Here is a 16,920-nt window from a genome sequence, read left to right on the forward strand (position 1 = left end):
CCCCACTCGTTATGTCCTTCCAGCATGACTGTGAACCACTGATAACTACTCTCTAGGAATGGTTTTCCAACCAGTTTTGCACCCACCTTATAGTAGCTCCATCTAGGTTGCATTTTCTTAGTTTGTTTATGAGAAGGTCATCCGAGACAGTATCAAAAGCCTTACTAAAGTCAAGATATACCATGTCTACCGCTTCCCCGCATCCACAAGGCTTGTTACCTGTCAAAAAAAGCTATCAGGTTGGTTTGACACGATTTGTTCTTGACAAATCCATGCTGTTACTTATCACCTTATCTTATTATTCATCTCCAAAAGTGTAAAGTATTAACTATATTTTTTTAAGTACTTTACATAGTTCAACTTTATTGTCTGACTTAGCAATACTCATGGCTGGACAAGCCTTTTGCTATTGTAAAAGTCTATGCAGGGCAAAGGGAAGTAGAGGACAAAAAGCAACTCTATGGGGCAATTTTTAAGGCACTATAAGGCAGGTGGCACTGGGGATAAAGGAACACGTGGAACTCCAGATCCTGCTGGGCAAAAAGAGGAAGAGGGAGGCCAAAGGAACCACTCTGCAGAGCTAATAAGAGCTTCTCAGGACATTCATAACAGGTGCATTCCAATGTTTTGCACAGCTTATACACTTTGCAGGACTGAACAAGCCTTGGAGAGACCTTGAAGTCCTCCTTGACTCAGTACTGCAGAAGAGATAAGGAGAGCGGGGATGGTGTAGAGTTTCTAAGTTCTGCATTGCAAGTATGAAAAGACTTGTGCAGTAACTGTGGTTCTTCGAGATGTGTGTCCCTATGGGAGCTTCACTTTAGGTGACTACTGAGCAGTTCCCTCTGAAGTGGAGGGGGCTTCCAAGTAGAGCAGAGCATGGAAAAATGTACACCAAAAGTACAGCGAACACAATACTGGAAGCAGTCATAAGTTATTGCACAGTATTCCGCAAATGTATGAATATATGCCCACGTAGAAGCTTTATATAGTTCAGTAACGGGCAGGTTTTTGAGAAATGCCGTAGAGGTGGAAATAGACTTTGTAGAGTGAGTTCATATGTCCGAAGGTGCTTGAATTAATCCAGTCAGAGATGCACCTGGAAAGCCTTTGATTAGAGATAGCAGACCCTTTTGATATATCTGTGAGTGAGAAACAATTAGGGAATCTTTCTGAAGGGTTTAGTCCTAACCAGATAGAAGGCTAGGGCTCTCTTGACATTAAGGGTGTGCAACAGTCCCTCTTGTTTATCTAAGTGAGGCTTATAGAGGAAGACTGGCAGGTGAATGGGATGGTTAATATGGAACTCAGAGACTTTAGGTAAAAATTTGGGGCATGATCACAACATGATCTTGTCCTTTAAAAATACTGTAAAAAGGGGGGCTTGATGACATGATGGCTGTCAGGAATGCAGTTTTCATTGATAAATGGAGGAGTGATGGTTCAAATGGTGGTCTTGTAAGGCATTTAAGAACCAGACTAATGTCCCAAACCGGAGCAGGATTTTTGACTGGTGGAAAGAGATTTCTGAACCCCCGGAGGGACTTCACTGTTGTTGGGTGCGCAAAAACGGAACAAACCTCTATTTAAGAATGGAAAGCAATGATGGCTGCCAGATGGACTCTAATGGAGCTCAGCAATAGCCCCAAACTTTTTAGTGTTGGGATATAGTCCAGTATAGCTGGCAGCAATGAGGTCATCAATGGAATATGTTTGAGGTCACACCAATAGACAAATCTTGTCCATTTTTGAAAGTATGTGTAGCGGGTAGACTGTTTTCTGCTGGGTAATAGTACTTTTTTACCTCCTTTGATCAAGTTGTCTCTAATCCCGAGAACCATCTATCAACCATGTTTTGAGACAAAGCACTCAAGGAGATTGGGGTGAAGGATCTTGATGAGGAGTGGCCTGGAGAGTGATCGGTGAGCAAATGGTCAGCTGTAACAGGTAAGTAAACTATGTTTGTCTGGGACAGGTCAGGACTATTAGGATAACTCTGGGTTTGTTCTTTTTTATTTTGAGTAGAACTTTGGCTATTTGAGGAATTGGTGGGAATGCATACAGTAGATCCGACAACGAATGAAGGTGAAAGGCATATCCCCAGGATCAGTGACCCAGACTGCCTCTGGAGCAGGGCACAGCTCTTGTTTAGCGAATATAGAATATGTGGTGGGTATCCAATGGCCATTATTTTTGTTACCAGAATGAACCTGGAACATATCCCCTTTCCTCTGTGCTGCATGGGAACTGTTTTGTAGCACCCACATGTAGGAGAGAGTCTATTTCTTGACGAAGCAAGTTCTTGTGAGGGATGGAATATGTAGAGATATTAAAGAAGGTACTAACAGTGATTCCCCCAAGTGACAGTGACCCCCCAGTTTCACCAAGTACAAAAATCTTTTAGTTCTTCTGTTAAAACTTGTAAGCTCCTGTCGGTAGAAACCATTGATCATATCTGTCCTGTGAAAGAAACTCTATTACTATGTAAAACTTACAAACAAGTTAATTGACTTTGTTCTTAAAGTGAACACTGTGAGCCTTAAGCTGTAATTGATACAATGTAAACAAACGCCATAAGCTGTTAAGTGACTTTCACTTCATTGTAAATTAGCACACACTCCGAAAGTGGTGGAGACGGTAAATTAAAATATGGTTAAGATATGGAATGTATGTTGATGAATGCTTGATGTACATGAATGGTTTGAGAGGTGCCAGCCTAGAAAGGGAGTATCCATCGGCCGAAGAATGTGTCAAGTGGACCACCAGACAACCCCCGGAGGGTAAACTGGGATCCACCCCAACACCTGGAAGGATGAGAAACACAAACTTTGGATAGTGTGGAGCCACCAGGAATGTGCCATCTGCTGATTGAGTCAGCAACAGCAGGATGAAACAGCTCCCATAGACTAACATAGGAATTAATTCCTATAAGTATGGACTCTAAAGACTGAGGACTTTGAGTCTCTGGTTCTGCTGCCAACCTCCAGGAGCATCAGGTGCATCTGACACAGACTCGGCTCCATCCTCATGACCAAGATAACTGGCCAGTAACTTGGCATGAGCAACTTCTAGGCTGGTAACTATAACACATATACAGAACCTGAATGAATGATTGTGTGAATGAATATATATATATATATGTGTGTGTATAAGGGATAAGTAGTGATAGGAACAAGTAGTCAAACAACGTTGTTTACTTTTATCTTTTGCTTTATTATTATATTTGCAATAAATGTGGCATCTTTGCCTTATCCGTCTTAATAAGATCCTGCTGGTTTTTATTATATTGGTATAACAAAAAGAGGTGTTGGTTGATGGAAGAGTAAAAAAGTGGATGATGTACCCTGTGGAGATGACCTCCAAAACCCACTTATCTGTAGTGATAGACTCCAAGCCTGCCTGAAGTGGTAAAGGCAGGTGCCAGAGGGAGGAAGGCAGGTAAATTGGTACAGCTGGTAAGGACGAGGATGTTAATTCAGATGCTGGACCAGTCCATCAAAATTACTGTTTGGAGATGAAAGGGTGAGAAGTCAAAGCTGAGCAGTGGATGGTTTCCTTCTCTGGAATTTCTCTCTTTTCTGATGTAGTTCATACCACTTCTGGGAGGTTGGGAACTGGGCAGTATGGGATCTCTCAGCTGTCTGGGACTTGCTAAACATTCTTTTGTAGGCAGGTGTAGAAATCCCAAGAGAATGCAAAGTAGCCCTGGAGTTCTTTTACGTGCACAGAGAATCATCTGTGCTATCTGCAGAAAGTTTAGACCCAACAAAAGGGAGGACTTCCACTGTATTAAGGACCTCTTTAGGAAATCTGGAGAGCTGGAGCCAGGAAGCCCTTCTCAGAACTGCCACTGCAGAAATCAAACACGTGGCAGTATCAACAGCATCAAGAGAGCTGCTTGTGGTGATGTTCTGTCAAGCAGGTGGCCTTACCCAATAATTGCCTGGAATTGCTCTCCATGCTCCGCCAGTAGGTGGTCAACAAAAGAGTTGAATTTGGTGTAATTTATATGATTATATTTCACCACTAATGCCTTGTAGTTCACGATTCTAAATTGTCAGAAGTCTGACAAATAAGCTTTTCTACCAAGTAGGTCTAGACGCTTATGATCTTTGTCATGGGGCATGGATTTAGCATGATGCTGCCTTCCACATTTGTTAACTACATTAATCACCAAAGAATTAGAAAAGCGATGAGAAAATAAAAACTCAGTCCTTTGCTGGAATGTAGTATTTCTTATCCACTCTTTTGTGTGTAGGTGGGACTGAAGCTCAGATGTGTTGAACGATCTTTGCAGGGTCCAGAAGGGCCTCATTGACAGTTAAGGCTATGCAGGCAGGTGAAGCTTTATGGAGGATGTCAAGCAGCTTATGAAGAGGTTCTTTAACTTCCTCGAGAGGTATCTTCAGGGAGAGTCATCAATTCCCTTGACCAGATCCTGAAACTGCTCAAAATCATCTACCAAGGATGGAGGCGGAGGCAAAACTGCTTCATCCGGAGATGTTGGCTGGGGGAGAGACCTCTTCATGGGCTCTAACTTACAGCTTCTCAGAGATTTCTTCTTGAGAATCAGGACTCCTAGACAGGGCAGGCAATGAAGGCTGCCTCTCTCTCCGATGGGTGATGCCTGAAGTCCTAGTAAATTGCTGGCAATAGGCCACCTAAGGATCCCTGTATAGCCAAGGTGGTGGTATAGGAGGGGGCACCCATGGGTGTTCAAACAAGCAAGATGGCAGCTGCAACCTTGGGCCACGAGTGGTCATAGGCTCAGAGACTTCTGGAAAGGGGTCTCTATAAGGATGAGGAGGAGAGCCCTGGACCAATATTTGGGAAACTGGGGCAAGGTCTTCATCAGAATCCTCTTCCTTAAACTCACTATAGAATGATGGAGCACCTAGAGAAATGAGGTTAAACTATTGGTATTAGGTGAATTTCCAGTGATCTTGGTACTGAAAATATGCTGGAGCCGAAAAGCAGAGATTCTAGCATCTCAGGCCTGGTCTACACTAGGACTTTAAATCGAATTTAGCAGCGTTAATTCGAATTAACCGCTCAACTGTCCACACCAGGAAGCCGTTTAATTCGACCTAGAGGGCTCTTTAGTTCGAATTCGGTACTCCACCCCGACGAGGGGAGTAACGCTAAATTCGACATGGCTATCTCGAATTAGGCTATGTGTGGATGCAAATCGAACTTAGTAGCTCCGGGAGCTATCCCACAGTGCACCACTCTGTTGACGCTCTGGACAGCAGTCCAAGGTTGGATTCTCTGACCAGCCACACAGGAAACGACCCGGGAAAATTTGAATTCCTTTTCCTGTCTGGGCACTTTGAATCTGATGTCCTGGTTGGACATCGGGGCGAGCTCAGCAGCACCTGCAACGATGCAGAGCTCTCCAGCAGAGGAGTCCATGCAATCCCAGAATAGAAAGAGGTCCCCAGCATGGACAGACCGGGAAGTCCTGGATCTGATCGCTGTGTGGGGCGATGAGTCTGTGCTTTCGGAGCTGCGCTCCAACAAACGGAATGCAAAGACCTACGAGAAGGTCTCCAAAGCCATGGCACTCAGAGGATACAGCCAGGATACAACGCAGTGCCACGTGAAAATCAAGGACCTGAGACAAGGCTACCAAAAAGTCAGAGCGGCAAACAGACGCTCCGGAGCCCAGCCCCAGACATGCCGCTTCTACGAGGCACTGCATGCCATTCTAGGTGGGTCTGCCACCACTGCCCCACCAGTGACCGTGGACTCTGAGGATGGCATAGTGTCGACGGGCAGTTCCTCGGCGATGTTCGCCGATGGGGAAGATGAGGAAGGGTTTGTGGAGGACGACGCAGGCGACAGCGCTTACAATACCGCTTTCCCCGACAGCCAGGATCTCTTCATCACCCTCACAGAGATCCCCTACCAACCCTCCCCGGCCGTTAACCCGGACTCAGAATCAGGGGAAGGATCAGTCGGTAAGTGCTATAAACATGGAAACATTTATTTTTTAAAAAACAGGAATAAAAAATGTATAAAAACTATATAAAAACTTTTCCCTATAAAACTATATAAAAAGAAGGTCCACACATATAGGGATGGAACAGAAATCCTCCTGGGACACTTCCACGAAGCTCTCGTAGAGCAGCTCGAAAAGTCTCCGCAGGAGGTTCCTGGGGAGAGGTGCCTTATTTGGTGCTCCGTGGAAGCACACTCTTCCGCGCCAGGCCATCCTAATGTACAGCGGAATCATTGCCTCCACCAGCATGGCAGCATACGGTCCTGGTCTGTGCAGGGATTCTCGCAGCATCCTCTCTCTCTCTCCGAGTGACCCACCTCAGGGTAATCTCGTTCGGCGACTGCTGCATCTAATTAGGGCAATTAGTGTACTGTTACTATTGTGAATGCTTGACTTTTACTTTGCATAGCAATGACCTTCGTTTAACAGCCACGTGTTGGAGGCCGCAGAAGAAAAGCATACAGTGATCTTTCCCGGGCACAGCCGCGAGGGGCTGGAACAGGGTCAGACTTTATGCTTTCCAGATTGCCTTCAGCGGGAGGGCACAGCTATCCATTAACTGTTAAGCAGCCTATAGTGTAGTGCTTACCAGGCCTGGCTGCTACACGGATTCAGCTGTACCGCCCCGCTTGTCCGATCTCCTGTGCACGACCGCAGCCAATGAAAGCGTATTCCGAAATCTCGAACTTGTCCTGAGAGCTCGTGAGACTAGGTGCCCTGTATGGTCTTGTTCACAGAAACTGACTAGACTGTGTTCAGTGTTCGCAAACATGTATCTTTTCAAGGAAATCACTTCCTTTTTCCCATCACACAGCTGCGGCTCTTTCACGAACTGCCCCGGCTTCCCCCTTACAGAGGCTGGCGCAGATTAGGCGGCGAAAGAAAAAGACTAGGGACGACATGTTCTCGGAACTGATGGCCTGCTCCAGAGCCGAGGCGACTGAGCAGAGACAGTGGAGGGAGACCCTATGTCAGCACCAGCGCTCACACAGCGAACGGGAGGACAGGTGGCGGCAGGAAGACCAGCAGGCGTCTCAAACGCTGCTTGGGCTAATGAGGGAGCAAACGGACACGCTCCGGCGCCTTGTAGATGTTCTGCAGGACCGCAGGCAGGAGGAGAGAGCCCCCCTGAACTGTATCTGCAACCGCCCTCCCCCGCCACAAAGTCCTGTCCCCCCCTCACCCAAAATCACAAGAAGGAGGGGCGCTAGGGGCCGTGAAAACTGTCACTCCACCCCAGCAGAGCGCTCATGTACCAAACAGCTCTCATGCCATAAATTTTGAGAAGTGCTTCCCTTCCTGGATCACCCAGTCCCAAATCCAAGTTTCATCCCCCCACTGTGTAGTTGAGTATTAAGAGTAGTTTGTTGTTATTCACTGTTTCCGTCATGTTTTCCTTGTCAGAAGACTTTGTGTGAAGGGGGGGGGAGGGGTTTTTTAATTGCACAGGACAGCCTCCATTACCAGGGTACAGACTTGGGGGCAGGATCAACAGCAGGACACACACAGACTGCAGTCACTAGGCACCAGGGTCAGTCTGTGAGGTGTATGCTGCCCCGGGTCAGTCTGTGAGGTGTATGCTGCCCCAGGGTCCTAGCGCCTGCCATCCACAAATGGCAAGGCAGGCTGCCCTTACCATGCCCTTCCACCCTAGCCACGAGCCTCTCCGATGCCCTGAGGCCCAGCAAGAGCCCTCATCCACGGACACATACTCACCCTTCCCACACACCCCTCACCCCTTCCTACGCCCCAACCCCCAGCCCAGAGCCTGCATCCAAACTCCGCCCCAAAGACGGCACGCCTCACCCCTTCCTGCAAACCCACCCCTTCCTGCACTCCCACCTGCAACCGTCCTCCCCCCAGAGACTGCTGTAGGAGCAGGAGCCTGTCATTCCTCTAGTGTAGAAGCGGTCTGTACATCAGTGCACACCGTACCCACCACAGTCTGCGTCCATGTTTCAACCCTAGAACAGGAATTCATAATTAAAGAAAACTTTGTTAATAATCAGTGTTCCATTAAATTTATTTTAAAACGTGTGTTGGAAGGGGGGAAACCTGGAGAACGGGGTATGTAACCGCAGATCGAAGTCAACAGTCACTGAAACAGGCTCAGGTTCAGCTTCTCTGTAAATCAAGTGGACAGTCATAGGTTACCCTGCTCTCCGAGGAACCTTGCTTTCAAAGCCTCCCGGATGCACAGCGCTTCCCGCTGGGATCTTCTATCGGCACGGCTGTCTGGCTGAGTGTAATCAGCAGCCAGGCGATTTGCCTCAACCTCCCATCCCGCCATAAAGGTCTCCCCCTTGCTCTCACAGAGACTGTGGAGCACACAGCAAGCAGCAATAACAACGGGGATATTTTTTTCGCTGAGGTCTGAGCGAGTCAGTAAGCTCCGCCATCTCCCCTTGAGACGTCCGAAAGCACACTCCACCACCATTCTGCACTTGCTCAGCCGGTAGTTGAAGAGTTCCTTCTCACTGTCCAAGGCGCCTGTATAGGGCTTCATGAGCCAGGGCATTAGCGGGTAGGCTGGGTCCCCGAGGATCACTGTAGGCATTTGCACATCCCCAACCGTTATTTTGTGGTCCGGGAAGAAAATACCTGCCTGGAGGCGTTTAAAGAGACCAGAGTTCCTGAACACATGTGCGTCATGAACCTTGCCCGGCCACCCGACGTAGATGTTGGTAAAACGTCCCCTATGGTCCACCAGTGCTTGCAGCACCATAGAAAAGTAGCCCTTTCGGTTAATGTACTGGCTGGCCTGGTGGGCTGGTCCCAGGATAGGGATGTGAGTCCCATCTATAGCCCCACCGCAGTTTGGGAATCCCATCGTGGCGAAGCCATCTCTGACGACCTGGACGTTTCCTAGAGTCACTACCTTTGAGAGCAGTTGCTCAACGATTGCGTGGGCTACTTGAATCACAGCAAGCCCTACGGTAGATTTGCCCACGCCAAAGTGGTTCGCTACTGACCGGTAGCTGTCTGGAGTTGCAAGTTTCCAGAGGGCTATGGCCACTCGCTTCTGCACAGTCAGGGCTGCTCGCATCCGGGTGTCCTGGCGCTTCAGGGCAGGGGACAGCAAGTCACAGAGTTCAAGGAAAGTGCCCTTACGCATCCTGAAGTTTCGCAGCCACTGTGATTCATCCCAGACCTGCAGCACTATGCGGTCCCACCAGTCCATGCTTGTTTCCTGGGCCCAGAATCGCCGTTCCACACCATGAACTTGACCCATTGCCACCATGATCTCCACTGCACGGCGTACCCTGCTTTGTGAGAGGTCTGCGCCACTCTGTGACTTCCTGTCCTCACCGCGCTGCCGGAGCCTCCTCGCCCGATTTCTCAGCAGCTGACTGTGGAAGAGGTGGACGATAAGGTGCGAGGAGTTGACAACGGCCATAAGTGCAGCGATGATCGCAGCGGGCTCCATGCTCGCAGTGCTGTGGCGTCCGAGCTGTAACCGACCAGAGAAGGGCGCGAACAGATTTCCCGCCAGCGCTTTCAAGGAGAGAGGGCGGGAGTGACGTTTGAATGATGACAGTTACCCAAAACCACCCTCGACACATTTTTTCCCCCAGCAGGCATTGGGGGCTCTACCCAGCATTCCAATGGGCAGCGGGGACTGCGGGAACTGTGGGATAGCTTCCCACAGTGCACCGCTTCCAAAGTCGACGCTGGCCCCGTTACTGTGGACTCAGACAGTCGAATTAGTGTATTTAGTGTGGATACACAAATTCGACTTCATAAGGTCGATTCCACAAATTCGAATTAAGTAGATTCGAAATAGTCTTGTAGTGTAGACGTACCCTCAGATACAGCCAGGTCCCAGGGAAAACAAAAACTTCTGCTGTACTGAGTCCGTGGTCTGCACTGAGGTAATAGTGGCCAAAGGAGCTGAAAGTACAGTGAGTCTCGGTCACTCCAAGGGAAGTGCAGTAGGAGCCTGAGCAGGCTTCTTCAGTACCGAGGCAGCAGAGGAAGAACTCTTCTTGCCACCTTGGTCTGCTGACAGTACTGATGATCTTTCCAAGCCTGAGGTTTTGCTGGTTTTTGGTCTAGCAGTGCCCTCGATACCTGAGGAACCAGCAGCCTCATGGGTACTGGACTGGAGATCAGATGTGTCTTCAGCCACTTCAGTACTAATGACAATGGCTTTTTTGAGGTAGATTCCTGACCTGGAGAACTCTGAGCATGGTCTTTGGAAGATTTATGAGAGGAACCTTGGGTCTTCCTCTTCGATGTCCTCGAGGAGTGTGGCTCAGAGATAGTGGAGGCAGCAGACTTGCTTGGAGACCACTGGGGAGAGAAGACCCTTGGCTTCGGTCAAAAGCCGGGCACAGAGAGCTCTCCATCATGTGGAGAGGAAGTTTGATCTCCCTGTTATTTCTGGCTCTAGATTTTAATGCCAGACAGAACAACGTGCAATTCCCCAAGACAACAGATGCACCAGGAGTGCCTGTTGGTTACCAGGACTGCTTCTTGGCATGACAGATCAACGTTTGAAACTGGGAGTACTGGGCATATGGTAACCTCCCAGTGAACAAGAACTATCTACTAAGTAATATCTATATGATATATATGAAAATAAATACAGTAACTCCTCACTTAGTCATTCCAGTTAATGTTGTTTCATTGTTACGTTGCTGATCAATTACAGAACATGCTCATTTAAAGTTACGCAATGCTCCCTTATAATGTCGTTTAGCAGCCGCCTGCTTGCAGGAAGAGCAGCCCATTGCAGCTAGCTGGTGAGGGCTTGGACCCAGGGTGGACCGGCAACCCGCCTATCAGCTCCCCATTCCCCTAAGTTCTCTGTGCGGCAGCCGCCCAGCAGGCTATCAATTGCCAGCAGTTCAGCTGTCCCTCCCCCCACTGCCATGTGCTGCTCCTGCCCTCTGCCTTGGAGCTGCTCCCCGGAACTTCCTGCTTGCTGTGTGGGGGAGGGAAGAGGGGAGCTAATGTCAGGTGTCCCCTTTCCCCCCGCTTACCCCATCATCCATAGAGCGGGGGGACACATGACAGGGCTCAGAATGGAGGAAGCTTCCTGGCAGCAGCTGCCATCTCAGCTTGCTGATCTACTTAATAAGGCAGTATACTTAGAGTGGGGTCAGCGTACTTAAAGGGAAAATCGCATCTCTCTCACACATACAGGTTGTGTCTCTGTTTGCCATGCTGTCTCCCCACCCTCCATCAGTGTTGCCTTGTAGAGTGTGAGGCTACATTAACGAGTTAACCCTGGATGGCTTGGCCAATTGCTAGTTCATCATTTAGCAGTAAGGCATTTCCTGGGAAATATCCCACCCTCTGACTCCACCACCTCAACCAAGCTTCACAATCAAAAAATTTCCCTGGAACCTAAGCCCCTCATTTACATTAATTCTTATGGGGAAACTGGATTAGCTTAACATCGCTTTGCTTAAAGTCGTATTTTTCAGGAACATAACTACAACGTTAAGCAAGGAGTTACTGTAAATAATTATTTTTAAACTAGAAAGCCAAAGCTACTACTACTTACTAACTAATTACACTGATACTATGAACTAGAATAAAAACTGGGACACAGCTGAGGTAACCTCAATGTGAACAACTGCTACAGATCCTTCTCGGGCTGAGGCGGTTGGAAAGCAACTGAAGGCAGTTCACCTGCGCAGGGCTATATAACAATGGCACGTGCACTAAGCTGACTACCACGCATGTGCAGGCCGAACAAACAGGGCTATGAGAAATCTCTGGCAGGGTGCATAAGCGCACCTAGAGTGGAGTACCCACAGGGACATTACTTGAAGAAGAATTAACTGTTGGGAGAAGATAGAACATGCAATTGCTTCAATAAATGCACATAAAATCACAATTTCTCATAAAATCTTTGTTAATAAAATGCACACATGCTAGCCATTCTATCCAATTTAATTTCTTTTCTCTTCTGTACTCATAACTGCCTGGTGCAAGCTGTTCTATTGCTTATTGAACTGTGGTCTCTAATTTGCTGAACTATTTCACCCCCTGCTGAGGTTATATTGATTGGTCAGTAACATTTCCAGAATATCCCTTTTTATGTTTCTAAAAAGATTGCTACTCTATTTGATCTTTTCTAATCCTTTGCTTACAATATTTTAAAAAAGGAGACTAATGATTCTACCGTTATCTCCCATTTGGGGTAAGTAGTGACTTGCTAACAGTAATTTGAATCTAGCTTATTTACAATTCCACTTTACCTGTAGCAACCTGACCCATACATGCAGGGTGTCCTCTTCTGCTTGGTTTGTTTAGAACTCTGTAGAGCATCTGTGCTTCTGGCTGAGTTAAAATCTTCAGTTTCAGGATCCTGATTTAAATCAAGCTCTTGAGTCTCAGCTAGGGGAACATGAGAGTGGGATGGCTTGTCCTGGTGAGTCTGTTGGCTTGCAGAATGGATAACCTCGTCTTTGTTTTCCCTTTCATTCATTTTATTTGTGTCAGAGGAGAGTTGGCTTTTTGCATCTAGCCTGTGTTCAGGCCTCTTGCTGTGGAGCTGACAATCACTTTTCTCCACAGAACTTTCAATCTTTTGTGAGACAGTCTTGTTATAATTCTCTTCCACTTTCCTCGTAGCCCTGGCAAGAGGTATTCTTGATGCATCCTGTGAAACAGAAAATAAAAGATCACAACAATCTTTAGAGTGCCTTACTGTGCAAATAGTTCTATGGACCACTCATGGAGTAATGTACTTCTTAATGTAGGCAGGTTTCAGATTCTGTCATCATAAGCATTCAGGAAATATGTTCTTACAGAGGAGATGATACAATCGAGTACAATTTAAAAAAAAATTCTGTGTTTATAATAAAATTAAAATCAGAAGCTTGAGTTCAGGACTCTACTTTTATCAAGAAACAGATTAGAGTTTGTCAAAAGCTATTCTGGTCAGAGCTGGAATCTTTGGCTAACAAATTCTTCCTTTTAATTTTGTGAGGTCTCTCTCAGATATAAACACACACATACGTATACACATAGTATATCCTCTATCTCAATAACTTGTGTAAGATCCTTTCTATAAGGCATGTGCTCCCTTATTTACTATCTGAGACTAGAGCTGGGCAAAATTTTTGGGCTGAAATTCCTTCAGTCCAAAATGCAGATTCAGGTCAAATCAAAACAATTTGCAAATTCATGTAGATTTTGGCAATTTCTTTCCAACCGCACACCATACAACATAAACACTAACCCAGGAACCTATACTTGCAACAAAGCCCGATGCCAACTCTGTCCACATACCTATTCAAGTGACACCATCATAGGACCTAATAACATCAGCCACACCATCAAGGGCTCGCTCACCTGCACATCTACCAATGTGATATATGCCATCACGTGCCAGCAATGCCCCTCTGCCATATACACTGGCCAAAAGAATAAATGGATGCAAATCTGACATCAGGAATCATAACATTCAAAAACAAGTGGCAGAACACTTCAACCTCTAACCACTCAGTGACAGACTTGAAGGTGGCAATTTTACAACAAAAAAACTTCAAAAACAGACTCCAACGAGAGACTGCTGAACTTCAATTAATATGCAAATTAGATACAATTAACTTAGGTTTGAACAGAGACTGGGAATGGTTGGGCCATTACACTAATTGAATCTATTTCCCTATGTTAAGTATCCTCACACCTTCTATGGGTCATCTCGATTACCACTTAAAAAGTTTTTTTTCTCTTGCTGATGATAGCTCATCTCAGTTGATTGGCCTCTTACAGCTGATATGGCTACTTCCACCTTTTCGTGTTCTCTGTATGCTGTATGTTCCAGTCTATGCATCCGATGAAGTGGGCTGTAGCCCACGAAAGCTTATGCTCAAATAAATGTGTTAGTCTCTAAGGTGCCACAAGTACTCCTGTTCTTTTAATGGTATTAGTGGGATACAATTTATTCAATATCAAGTAAGCCTTCCTGACAATTAGATATACTGTATAGTACGGTTGGGCAATAGTTTTCGCAGGGAGACCACTCCACAAATTTTAGTAAGTCATCATGGGCTGCACATTTCTACTATATTAATGAAATTTTCAAATTCTACCCCTCCACTGCAGTGCCACCTAATAAAATAATTCATGCAAAAACAGAGGGTGCAGGAGAGGGTGCGGGTTCTGGGAGGGAGTTTGGGTGCAGGGGGGTTAGGGTGCAGGTGTGGGTTCAAGGTGCAGGCTCTGGCTGGGAGGCGTTTACTACAGGCAGCTCCCAGCCAGCGGCGCAGCAGGGCTCAGGTAGGTTGCCTGCATGCCGTGGCCCCATACTGCTCCCGGAAGCAGCCGGCTGCTGGCACTTCTCTGCATGCCCTTTAGACTGCACAAAACACAAAAAGTGCACTAGGTAATAATCCTGCATTGGCAGGGAGATTGACTGAATGGCCCAACTAACTTCCCCCTCTATCTTGTATGATTTTTCCCCCACAGCAACCCTTCATCCATTCCTTTGTCTATATTATGTCTAATTAAGCTATAAACACTTACTTCCAAGCACAGTAGTCTCACCGAAGAAAAGAGCAGTTAAGTAAAGTTATGGACAACAGTTTTGTTACTTGTAATGGTCATGGCAATCAGGTCAAATGTGCGCGATCTGTTGGCTGGCTGCAGCTTAGACTGAATCAGAGATACTTCTATACTTCAACCCTATATGAGATTTTTCCCCTTAGCTAAGTATGGTAATAGAGGAATAATGCTCTGAGGCTGAAGCACCAGGATTTTATGGCTTATCAAGTAATTAGTGTTTCCTTGTTTGAAAAAATGAATTAATTGCAGAATGGCATTCAACCAGCTAATTTTTTTCTGCAAAGTCTGAAGAAAACTGGTCATGCTGTGTTTGATTTAAAGATAATTAAAAGATACTTTGAATATGGAAAAACAGCAAAACTCCGACCCATGGCACCTTATAGACTAACAGTCGTATTGGAGCATGAGTTTTCGTGGGTGAATACCCACTTTGTCGGATGCATGCACGATAGCTCATGCTCCAATACGTCTGTTACTCTATAAGGTGCCACAGGACTCTCTGCTGCTTTTACAGATCCAGACTAACATGGTTACCCCTCTGATATTTGAATATGGAACCACTCAGTACAGCTTCATATTTAGAGCTGCAACCAGAGTTCCATTATCAACCCTATAACTCACTCACTATATAATTTGTCATGAGGAAAGTGTACTGTTTAGGGTACACTACTCAGTAGGGAAGCTTACCATGTTAAGCACCATATTCTGCAGTAAACATTTATAGGAGCAGGCCCTTACATTATAAGCTCCTTGGTGTCTTTGTCTCATGCCTGTGAAGCCCCATGCATGCTTTAAGTAGGGTTGTCAACCCTCCAGGATTGTCCGGGAGTCTCCACGAATTAAAGATTAATCTTTAATTGAAGATTATGTCATGTGATGAAACCTCCAGGAATTCGTCCAACCAAAGCTGGCAGCCCTAGCTTTAAGGTGTTGTAAAATGTAATGTTTTAAGTTAATATTGATAGGGTTACATTAATATTTTAAATTAATATTGAAAGGCCTTTTCAAATTGTTACATAAATACAGAGCTCAAGGTACGTACACATAATTTCCAAACTTACTATAGCAGAGTGAAATTTCACTTCCAAGGATTGGTTCTGTCTGGATAATAGGCTTCATTCTCCAACTGGTAGGTGCATGGTTAATTTTTCAAGTCCTGGGAGAGTATAAGCCATGTCTTCTCTGCCTAATGCAGAGGTTGTACTTTGACAGTACATTTTCCACCATTTACTCTCTATTTAAAGAGAAGGGACTTTCTGTTGTAATTCTCCGACAGCACTAAGGAACTAACTTTTCCACTAGGCCTGGTGGTCCTTATAAGGCAGGGGCGGCAACCTTTCAGCAGTGGTGTGCCGAATCTTCATGTATACACTCTAATATAAGGCTTCATGTGCTGGTAATACATTTTAACGTTTTTTAGACGGTCTCTCTATAAGTCTATAATATATAACCAAACTACTGTTATATGTAAAGTAAACAAGGTTTTCAAAATGTTTCAGAAGCTTGATTTAAAATTAAATTAAAATGCAGATCTTAACAGCTTCTGAGTGATCAGTTGTTAACCAGCTGGAACCCCAGATCGGCAGCTGAGGCGAGTGGAGATGGCGGCTGATAGGGCTGAGCAGGGCCGGAGGCCTAGACAGTGTCTGGCAGGGGGCCTGTGCTGGAACTCCAACAGGAAGCAAGGTGACTGGGGCTGCGACAGGGACCCTGGCTGGCAAGGGGCCAGCAGCCAGAACCCCAGAGCAGCGACTGAGCGGCTCAGCCTGCCCCAGCTCTGGGATGTTGGCCGCTGGCTCCTGCCAGCCGGGGTCTCAGCCCACTGCCAGCCTGGGGTTCCTTCACTCAGGCAGCGGCGGGCGCTGAGTGGGACTGGCGGCGGGACCCTGGCTGGCAAGGAGTCAGCAGCGGGAACTCAAAAGCAGCAACAGAGCAGCTCAGCCCTCCCCGGTCTGGGGTTTCGGCCGCTGGCTCCTGCCAGCTGGGGTCTCAGCCCGCTGCCAGCCTGGGGTTCCTTCACCCAGGCTAGCTGCAGGTGCTGAGTGGGACCGACGGCAGGACCCCGACTGGCAAGGGGCCAGCAGTGGGAACCCCAGAGCGGCAGCGGGCTGAGCGGCTCAGCCCGCACCTCGTGCCATCAAGAATCAGCTCGTGTGCCTGCCGTAGGTTGCTGACCCCTGTTATAAGGAATGCTCCATGCGATCTTTCTCCTCACCAGAGGGTGTTGTTAACACTTCTAAGTCCACATTTAAAATACTAAGACTGGCAAACTGAATATTTTTACATCAAGAGACAAGAAACAATCCATAAGGTTTAAGCTCTTGATGATGAGCTCATTCCAAGGTAAACACATTAAAGGTAAAATAACATGGGCAGTGTTCACAATGTAAACT

General features: G+C 46.6%; 1 protein-coding gene across 3 annotated transcripts in view; it reads right to left on the reverse strand.

Moving 5' to 3' along the window:
- APLF (aprataxin and PNKP like factor) overlaps positions 1-16,920 on the reverse strand; it is a 135,063-nt gene that overhangs the window by 64,689 nt on the left and 53,454 nt on the right. For all 3 annotated transcript variants that reach the window (XM_045009945.1, XM_045009946.1, XM_045009947.1), the window contains one exon: positions 12,214-12,617. In XM_045009945.1, coding sequence (XP_044865880.1) covers positions 12,214-12,617 — 404 coding nt within the window. The remainder of the gene's footprint in view (positions 1-12,213; positions 12,618-16,920) is intronic.

The sequence above is a fragment of the Mauremys mutica genome, chromosome 3, assembly GCF_020497125.1.
Source record: "Mauremys mutica isolate MM-2020 ecotype Southern chromosome 3, ASM2049712v1, whole genome shotgun sequence".
Lineage (NCBI taxonomy): Eukaryota > Metazoa > Chordata > Testudines > Geoemydidae > Mauremys > Mauremys mutica.